Here is an 11,139-nt window from a genome sequence, read left to right as displayed (position 1 = left end):
ATACCCTGACCCGGAATGTCCACCTGGACTTCGGATCGAACTATGATGGCCGACACCAGGAGGGTGATGAAGCCATAAAGTGTAGTGATGTGGAAAAAGTGAATAAATTTAAACCTAAAAGTGCCTAAACATAAGAGTGCGCTTGTGAGCGAGAATGAACCCATTTCACACGTGATGTTAGAGTATAAGTAAAATACAGTAAAGTAGGATGAGAATTATACCATCGAAGGTAACCACCTATACCAAGATTTGCCAAGAACCCTCGTTGACACAAAAGCTCATCCACTAAAACCTGAAGGGGCGAAAAGCAAGGGTGAGTGCCTAAAAATAAAACTTTGTAAAAACGTTTTCGAAAACATAATAATCCCTCGCTGTAAAACAAGTATAGTTTTCAAAATATACATACGACATATAGTATGAAAATACTTACCGTAGCCAGCAATACCTCAATAATATAATACTCCACAAAATTCGTAAATAAGCATATAACTTCCAGTAATCATAATATCTGGCGGAAATAAAGATATCACAACGAGTGCTTATCGACATATGCTAACACACGAGTTCATGCAGAGGTATTCTGACATGAATAGGACAGGGTGTAATACAATCACATGAAGACTGGCGTTATGCACATCACATACGAGTCCTAATTGCCTATAGCAATCTAGGATAGGACTGGCATCCACAATGGATCCAAAGTGAGCATACGGTGCAAAGTGAACATACACGTGAAAGACTGGCCCTGACCTGGACGAGTACTAATACCAGTGTAGCACACGATGAGAAAATAACGTAAATAGAATCGTATAGCGGTAAATCAATAATTCACATCACCATAATACTATTCACGACCATAAATATAATTAAGGCATCAATAATAATACGCATACCTGTACATCCCGTAGGATGTAGCATAATTTCATAATTTCTATCAACGCGCTAAATCTTATAAACGTTAAGCTTACCTAGGAGTATCATAGCAAATTCTTTATGAAATATATAAATGGAAACTAACAAATATATATATACCACATAAAAGAAAAGACCCACTCACAGTTACTTGCGATGTCACATTCGTTCAAGCTAGGAAGCCGGAGTCTCCAATAGTAATTGCACCTAAGCATAATATTGGGACCCATTAGTAAAACTTAACTAAAACAATTCAAATTGGGGAAAACAGAGTGCGGATTTGGAATCAGAGCGTTTAGATACACTAAGAACGGTCCCGAGCTAATTTCGTAAAAAGTCAAGGAGAAAGTCAATGGTTAACCCTACAAAGTTAACCGAGTCACCCCATCGGTCAACTACGTTAAAACTATGATATTTCACTAAATGAATGTCATGAGGAATACTTCAGGAATATTCCGAAGAATATTTGATCCATTTTGAAGTTGGGCTGGGTCGAATCCCTAATTTGGATCAGGATTCGAGTTGCGGATCTGCTCCTCCTCTCTTTTCTTTTTTTTTTCTCGGGTCGGGTTGGGTTGACCCGTTGGGCTCACGGGTAGTCGGACTCAATGAAAAAGAAGGCCAGAATTTGGGCAACAATCCCAGAACTCCGATCAAGCTTGAAACACACCAAAAATATAGCAAATTATACATGAATTTGAAGCTCAAAGAGAGGGGAATAATTTTATACCAAAATCAAGTCAAGTCGTGATCAAGATCGGTAAACAAAATGCCTGTAACTATTGGCATCCTTGCTTGAAAACTAGGGAGACTTCTCGAGTTACTTACTATGCCAAATTATCGCCAAAACACAAAGAGTCAATCGTTGTTAAAATGAAACGAGGAAAGAAAAAAAAATATGGTCCAGACCCTTAACTTGGTTAGATCGATCATGTCATTGCCGAAATCCTCTCGGATTTGAATGTAGCTCAGCTCCAAAACCGAGTGCCGACATAGAGAATGAGAAAGAATTAACAAGAGGAAGAAAGAAAGAGGGAACCCAAGTGGTGGCTTGGTGGAGCTCCCTTGAGACGATCGCGAGAGATGATGGTCCAGTGTTGGTATTGTTATTGCAAAGGGGAAAGGGAGCTGAGAGAGAGAAAAAGAGTTGAGTGGTGAGGGGAGGTGAGGTGGCAACAAGAGATTGGGTGAGTAAAGAGAGAGAAACCTAGATTTCTAGGAGGATGGGATACGGGTCAGGGCAAAAGTGGGGTGTGGGCCCCACATGGCTCACAAAACAACACAAAATATCTCTAAACATGAAATCACTAATTTGCCCTCAATATTAACCTTAACTCCGATTTCAATTCCGTTTGCCCTACACATTCATATCATTGAGTACTTTGAGAATGCGGCAAAATAGTAGCTCTACACATCACGAAAAGATGGTCAATGAAAGTCAACAATCTCTCCTCGAAGGGCATTTTTGTAATTTTACACTTTTAAAATTAATAAAACTGTAAAATTAGGGACGAGCTATTACAATCTACCCACCTTAAAAAAAATTTCGTCTCCATAATTTGAAATCATTTGTTATACATAAAATAAGCAAGGTAGAAAGAAAATATATAAAGAAGAAATCAAGCTAGAGCAGTTGCATAAAGAGAATGACATTCCGTTGCGTTTGGATTGCAATGATTCATCTTTCATGCCTCCAAACTCAAACGTTCCTTCTCCTTCAATACAATACTAAAATATAAAATCCTTTATGAAAATATAAAGGATTTTATATTATCAGTTGTGATTTTTAACATAATTTCGGACACGAAAAATGGTCGGAGGGATAGAAAATCTACCTCTCTCTATGCATGAATGGACCACTTTTTGAGACATCCTGTAACTGTTCATCAATCCATTTTCCATAATCTTGTAGTAGTTGCTGCAGAAGCAATGGCACCAGCCGATCTACCAACGCTTGCATCATTCTGCATTGTCATCACACTTCCACAGTTAGCAACAAAGATGCATTCTCAACATATGAATACCTAATTTGCAAGTATTTTCTCTATTTTCGGTTATTAAATCGGTGTCTAAACCTTGAATCTCTACCCTCACCACGCAAGTTGCATATGCCATGCTATTTGAGATAAGGCTTGTGGGTTGGGACAAGGAAATTCTCATTCGCAACAAAATGGCACGAAGAACCCTAAGTGCTAACCAAGGAACCATCAAAATGTCTCTTCCGGAAAGCTCAACTGAGCCACAGGGCCTTATATATCCGAATGAAGTTTATTTAATGAAGTGCTTACAGATTTCCAGGACGCTCAACAGCTGATACCGGCATCATATTAAAGGGGCGTGTATATATCTGCATGAAAAACATGATGATGTTTTGAACCATCGGCTATTGAGCGAAAAGAAAAAAAAAAATCAAGGGGAAAATTAACAACCTCAAGTGTGAGTTGCAACTTCACATCAACCTCCAAACTCAACTAAAACGATTAAAATTGGAGAAAACGGAGTGTGTATTTAGAATTAGAACGTCGAGATATGCTAAGAAGGATCTCGAGCAAATTTCAAAAAAAATCAATGAGAAAGTCAACAGTCAACCCTAAAAAGTCAACAGAGCTGCCCGGTGGTCAACTATGTTAAAACTTTGAAATTTCACTAAATGGATGTCAAAAAGGGACTCCGGGCCTTCGAGAAAATTTCGAAAAAGTCAATCAAAAAATATTCTAAAGAATATTCCAGGGAATTTATAAGAATCTAGGAATATTCTTTGGAATATTCCAGATCCATTTGGGAATCGGGCCAGGTTGGATTTGGATCTGGGTTACGGATCTGGACGTTGTCTTTGTTTTTTTCTCGGGTTGGGTTGACCTGTTAGGCTCACGAGTCACCAGTCCCAATGAAGAAGAAGGCCGAAATTTGGGCAACAGTCTTAAAGCTTCGATCATGCTCGAAACACACCCAAAAATACAGCAAATTATACATGAATTTGAAGCTCAAAGAGAGGGGAATAATTTTATATCAAAATCAGGTCAAGTCGTGGTTAGGATCAGTTGGAAAAAGGCCAGCAACTATTAATGGGTCTTAACAGATCGTATTATTTTACCGGTTAAAATTAACAGGTAAATGACCCGACTTGTTAAGACCCGTTAAGAAAATAGAAAATTAAAATTAACGGGTTGTGTCATGCTTTGTTCTGCATTAGTGTAACTATTGTTGTTAATGGTCGTTCTCATTGTTTACTTTCGTTTCTAGGAATTCAAGTACGATTGAATTGAAATGTATTATCGTTCTTTAAAAATAAACATTGACATGTACCAACACAATTTATTTCTAAACTAAAACGTATTCATACCGAATTAAAATGTATGCTTACTACATTGAAATGTACCCATGCGGAATTGAAATGTACCCATATTGGCTTGAATGTATTGATAGGTTTTTGGGCTACACATAACTTGCCTTTAGCTTTTTACATACTAAAATACTAATAATATAAAACGTTTTAGTAGCTTGGTATGTATCTAAATAAAAAATAAATAACATATCAAAATACTAATTTGTACATAAATAACATAACGTACCAATAATGTATCAACTTAATTGTCACATCTCGGCCCAGGCGACAACGCAAATAACGCACAATTTGCTACATTGTAATCTCAATCATTCAACTACCTGCTCACAATACTTTTCTATTAATCATGTGCTATGGATAAAATTTTCACATTACACCTCAACAATGCCATACTCAAAACCAAAAATTATAACCGTAGTTACAACCAACTAAAATAAAGATAACTATGTATTACAACCATTCTAATTGTAGAATGGACAAAATGCAACATGTCCACTAAGGTTTGAGTAGCTCGTTTCAGACTAATCATTAGCTTAAGGGTACTCAAACCTTAGTGGACATGTTGCATTTTGTCCATTCTACAATTAGCATGGTTGTAATACATAGTTATCTTTATTTTAGTTGGTTGTAACTACGGTTACAATTTTTTGTTTTGAGTATGGCATTGTTGAGGAGTATTGTGAAAATTTTATCCATAGCACATGATTGATAGAAAAGTATTGTGAGCAGGTAGTTGAATGATCGAGATTACAATGTAGCAAATTGTGCGTTATTTGCGTTGTTGCCCGGGCCGAGATGTGACAATTTGGTATCAAAGCCACTTTGTCATGTGGTGCGAGTGTGCCGACGAGAACGTCGGGCCCCTAAGGGGTGGATTGTTAGATCCCACATCGCACAGAGGAGTGGATCATCTATGCCTTATATGTACATGCCCACATACTTTAGCACGAGGCCTTTTAGGAGCTTACTAGCTTCGGGTTCCGTAGGAACTCTGAAATTAAGCGAGTTTGGGCAAGAGTATTCCTAGGATGGGTGACCCACTGGGAAGTTATCGTGTGAGTCCCCAAAAACAAAACCGTGAGGGTGTGGTTGGGGCCCAAAACGGACAATATCGTGCTACGGTGAAGTTGAGCCTAGGATGTGGTGGAGCTCGGATCGAGATGTGACTTAATGGTACTCTATTTTTTCATATATATATATATATATATCATTTGGAGTACAATGGTACGTTTAAAATATAACCGTTTTGTTTTGTTTTGTTTAAAAAATCATAATCTTTTTTGCATCCACAATTCAACTCATTTTTTTATTATAGATTTTTTTTAATTTTTAATTTTGAAATATATTGAATTAATGGGACATAAATTAACAAAATCTTCTTTTGCAAGATTTTAGGAATTTGTTATATATTGGATTTAATTAGTAAATTAATAATAATAACAATTTGTGTAATTTGAAATTAATTAGTAAATTAATTAAAATTGTAGAAATGTTGTTTGCTCAAATCTTTAAAAGCCTGAGTTGTTTGGTCTAAGAAATTCAAAAACCAAGCAGCTAGATCAAAATTCCCCTTAAGAAAAATATATTTTACATAATTTGTACATACCACATTGTTACATAAATATATTTTATAACTTTTTCTATAGTTTAATATTATTAAATTAATATTTTTCTTATCATATAACGGGTTACCCACGTGTATATATGGACCAACCCCTTATCTTAACATGTGCTTATCAGGTTATCCGATAATGCCCAATTCGTTAACGTGTCAATATGAAACCTGGAAAATTTGTATCTTTTCGTGTTGGGTTAACATGTCCTGTAAGAAATTGACAAGTTGACTTGGTACTTTGGCTCACCTCTAGAGTAATTCCGCCCATCCAAAACTGCAAGAGCTTGAAAATTGCCCAAAACCCGCCAAAGTGGCTCCCACGACCTAAAAATTGGGGGAGGAGGGGGCCGATTGCTGGGCTTCACTAAGCCTGTTGGAATGGTAGGCCTTCAGTTGCTAGGCCTTGTGCTTGCTGACAGTAGGCGACATCATCATGACATCAACTAGTGGATTGGCAGGCCTCGCGAAAAAAAAAAAGATAAAGCCTAACTACTCTCTGCACCACTGCACATAAGCCATTGGATTTCCAACAGTAAAAGAGTTGAAAATTTCACCGTTGTGCCACATGACACAACCTGGTGCGTCTGATTTTGAAATAGCTATTTTGTAAATACTATAGTATGGAAATCAACGGTCAAGATTAATCTAACGACAAAATATACAACTTGTTTTATTTTGTAAATAACTATCTTCTTTAATCTCACACCCACACCGACAACTCAATATTTCCTTTACTACGTTATTAATAAATGTTAAATGTGATTAACATGTTATTATTTAGACCTTTAGGTAACTAAAAGTAATCATTTGATTATGCAATCTATTATGGGTAGTGCTATCCACAAAATCATTTTTACTTCTCATACATCTTTCTCAATTTTTGGCTGTTGGATCGAATAAATTGGAGACGACCAATATCTTAACAAGGATGTGTGAGATGCAAACATGAGTGTGTCAATAACAGTAGACCTTTAGACTATAGTGACACATAGAGAATAAGGCCAACAAATAATAATTTTTTTTTAAATATATTTATAAATAGTAATTGCCCTTATGCTAGGGGACTAGTTTGAAGCATTGTTGTTTTTAAGATTTGAAGATCTAAAAGCTAGTTTGTATATACTTTTAAAATGACTAAAAGTGTTTTTGATGAAAATATTTTTGGAAACAATCCTTAGTAAAATGCTAGTAAATCCTTGAAAAGCACTTAAAATGCTTCCTAGAAAAAATACATAACTGATGTTTTTTTGTAAAAAACACATAAAGTACTTTTAGAATTTAAAAATATTTTATTTAAATACGCTTTTAATGATTTTAAAAGTATATCTAAATGAGCCGTAAATCAGCGTGTGACATAAGAAACAAGAATAGATGGTTATATATTGAAGTTTGAACATGAACAGTTGTGGCAAAAAGGAAACATGAATACTTGTACTGTATATGTATCTATGCAAAGACAAAGGCAAAAGCAAAGACAGGATCTGACATGGCCTAGCTATAATGCAATTTTCATATCTGAGGAGGGAGTGCACCTTCTATCAAAAAACAAAAGCGCCCATTTTTACCCTTGTAAAGTATGGTAAAGACAACACGGTGACCACCATGCGGAGGTGACAGAGAAACCCAGCACGCAATATAACAGAGAGAGACATGGGTTCAGAAGAAAAAAGATAAAAAAATAAAAAAATAAATTGTAGAGAGAGAAAGAGATAGGGACTAGAGGGAGGATGGTGAGGAGGGAGAGCAAACTTTATTGCCTTTTTTATGATGCACGCATCCATGGCAGAACAGCGAAGGGTACAGAGTACTCTCTGCTGCGACACAAGGGTAGAAGAAGAGATTAGAAGAAACGACACCACCTCCACCACCAATATCAACAAACGCAAATTCTAGAGAGAATAAGAAAACTAGAGAGAGAAAGTTAGAGAGAGAGAGAGAGAGTATTGAAATGGAGCTGTGTGTGGCTGTCTGTGGAAAATAGTAAAGCAAGATATGATAGAACTGAGCAGGAAAACAGGCGACTTTCCCAGTAATGGAGAAGAAGGAGCTGAATTTACGAAATGGATTTTGTTTTGTTTGAGCTGAAAGCAGATTTTTCAGCACAAATCTTGAAAGAAGACGCCATTTTTGCAAATCTAAGAGCTTTTTTGTGTGTAATTTGTAAATTTTATCAGAGGGATGCCCTTTCAGTTCCAGCAGGGGAAGGGGGTTGTCGAAATCGCAACCGCAAGTTTACCGGCAATTTTCACAGACAGCAGCTGCAGCAAGTACAAAGACGGCGGCTTTTTCAACCACCTACACCACAGCTTTCCGACCGGCGAGCCCAACTCTGTTCTTCATATGAGAAGAAGCCCGAGCCCACCCACTTCGGCTTCCACTCTCTCTTCGTCTTTTAACAACGGCGGTGGTGGCGGTGACAAATCGACGTCGCTGGCTGCGGAGACTCTTCCTGCTGGGGGTCCAGCGTCGTCCAAAGACGAGTGGGCCTGCGAGCTCCAGTCGATTCGGAGCGGCGGATTGGAGGCCGTGACCGGATCGGGAGGAGGGGTCGAGAAATGCGGCCTTGGGCTTGGCGGGTTGGAGGATTGGGAGACTATGCTCTCCGAAACGGCAGCGTCTCCGTCCCACGACCAGTCTCTGCTGAGGTGGATAGCCGGGGATGTGGACGACATGTCGTGTGGACTCAAGCAGCTGTTGCAGAGCGGGAACGGCAACCACCACAACAGCCCCATTGATTTCGACAGCAATGCCGGGTTGGGAATCGTTGATCAGGGCCCTAATTTCGATATAATTGGGAGCAGCGGCGTTTCGGTCCCGAATTTCAGGTTCGCTGGTTCGGGGTTTTCAAACGGCGGCAACAATGGCAGCAATGGGAAGGTGGGTTATGTTCCTCCCGGGTCTGGGTCTTTTGGTTTGCTAAATTACAAGGTTTCAAAGGTTGGGTTAATGCACAACAATGGCGGCACCAACAGTGTCAATTGCAACATTCAAAACCCCATTTTCTCGAATTCGTCCAACACTGTGGCTCTGCCGGTCTCTTTGCCTGCGGTTTACGGGCAGCAGCAATTTGAGAGCAGCTCGGACGAGAAGCCGCAGATTCTGAACCCGCAGCTTTTCATGAGCAACCAGACTCAGCAGCCACAAAACCCGAACTTTTTCATGCCACTGGCGTATGCCCAGCAAGAACAGTACCACCTGCTTCAGTCCCAGCCCAAACGCAACAACTCCGGCTCGAATGTAGACCTGAGTACTCATCAGATCCAAAAGGGTCAGTTTTCTGATCCGAGACACGAGATTTTTGTGAGGCAGCAGCAGCAGCAGCAATTGGGGTTTGCTCAAGGGATGCGGTTTCTACCTCAGCAGCATCACATTCAGCAGAAGCCGTTGATGGTGCCGAAACAGACGGTTGTGCTGGGAAATGGTGAAGAAATGACCCACCAGCAACAGCAACAAGAGCTCCAGGATACTTTGCTTGACCAGCTCTATAAGGCCGCAGAACTGGTAGGGACTGGGAACTTTTCACACGCGCAAGGGATATTGGCGCGGCTCAATCACCAGCTTTCCCCTGTTGGAAAGCCCCTTCAGAGGGCTGCTTTCTATTTCAAGGAGGCTTTGCAACTCCTCATGAACAATCCTGCCACCTTTCCGCCACCGAGAACTCTGACCCCATTTGATGTCTTCTTCAAAATGGGGGCATACAAAGTGTTCTCTGAAGTTTCTCCGCTCCTTCAGTTTGTCAATTTCACCTGCAACCAGGCCCTCCTTGAGGCCCTCTCAGACGCTGATCAGATTCACATTGTTGATTTCGATATTGGGTTTGGCGCTCATTGGGCTTCATTTATGCAGGAGCTTCCTACCCGGAATAGGGGTATTTCTGCCCCTTCACTCAGAATCACTGCCTTTGCCTCTCCTTCAACACACCACCCAGTTGAGCTCGGGCTTATGCGTGATAATTTGACACAATTTGCTAATGAGATTGGTATAAGTTTTGAGCTTGACGTGGTTAACCTTGATTATATGGACCAAAACTCCTACTCCCTGCCCATTTTTCAAACCAACGATAGTGAGGCAGTTGCTGTGAATTTCCCCATTTGGTCTACATCGAATCAACCGGATGCTTTACCAAATGTCCTTCGCTTTGTGAAGCAGCTATCACCCAAAATTGTGGTGTCCTTGGATAGAGGTTGTGATAGAAGTGACCTCCCGTTCCCGCAGCACATTCTGCAGGCCCTCCAGTCCTACATAAACCTTTTGGAGTCACTTGATGCGGTTAATGTGACTTCCGATGCTGTGAGCAAGATTGAGAGGTTCCTCCTTCAGCCCAAGATTGAGAGCACTGTTCTGGGGCGTCTCCGAACCCCAGACAAGATGCCCATTTGGAAAGCACTCTTTGCCTCTGCCGGTTTCACTCCTGTACGCTTCAGTAACTTCACTGAAACTCAGGCGGAATGTGTGGTGAAGAGGAATCCAGCAAGGGGATTCCATGTTGAGAAGCGTCAAGAGTCACTTGTTCTATGTTGGCAGCGACGAGAGCTCATCTCTGCTTCAGCTTGGAGGTGCTGAGGAGCAGCATTTTGACCAGCAAGGGAGGTTGGTTTTTTGACACTCACAATTAACTGCAGAGCTTCCAGCTTACTCTACTCTGATAATATGTCAATAAATATTGAACTATGTTATTGGCACCTCTGTTATGACCTGATCCTTGTGAATTGTCATGTTTGTGAGTCCCCTTTGCTTATTTTATATCTAGTCTAGATGGGCTAGTACTCTCGGTAGAACAAATCATCTAACAGACAAGCCCAGTAGAGTTTTATTTATTTTGGACATGAATATTGCTGCTATGGTACTTCAATGTTATAGTAGGGAAGCTGCATTTTTGTCTGGTTAAGGCGGTGATGAAATGTTGTATAGTTGACAGCGAATGAACTAGAAATGGAAAAGAACTTACCGGATTTTAAACCATCTCCTGGGTTTTCTAGATATCTTAATACAACTTTGTCAATTCTATGGGTTTTATAGAGATAGTTCATTTATTTGCTATATTAAGTTCACTTGCATAGAGATTGATTGCAAAAATATCAATCTCTACTGGGTTTTTTAGACAGAAGATGCTTACCAGTTCGATTTATGATTTCTTATTTGTGAGCGCTGTTGAGAATATATCTCTCATGTATATCACCTTGTTATCTTTCTTTTAACGTAGGGTTTCTTGCACTCTTTCGCTCCTACAGTATGTTGCAAATAGTTCTCTGTTATTCCACTTAGT

The 11,139-nt window shown here is 39.6% G+C and overlaps 1 protein-coding gene across 1 annotated transcript; it reads left to right on the top strand.

Annotated features, from left to right (window-relative positions):
* The first annotated feature begins 7,488 nt into the window (after positions 1-7,488).
* Positions 7,489-10,835, top strand: LOC126619548 (scarecrow-like protein 22). Its single transcript, XM_050287956.1, has one exon. The coding sequence runs from the start codon at positions 8,052-8,054 to the stop codon at positions 10,434-10,436; it is 2,385 nt and encodes a 794-aa protein (XP_050143913.1). The 5' UTR covers positions 7,489-8,051; the 3' UTR covers positions 10,437-10,835.
* The last annotated feature ends 304 nt before the right edge of the window (positions 10,836-11,139 follow it).

This window comes from Malus sylvestris, chromosome 4 (assembly GCF_916048215.2).
Source record: "Malus sylvestris chromosome 4, drMalSylv7.2, whole genome shotgun sequence".
NCBI classification, from domain to species: domain Eukaryota; kingdom Viridiplantae; phylum Streptophyta; class Magnoliopsida; order Rosales; family Rosaceae; genus Malus; species Malus sylvestris.
The sequence above is the reverse complement of the archived record's forward strand: the minus strand, read 5'-3'. Positions and strand labels throughout refer to the sequence as shown.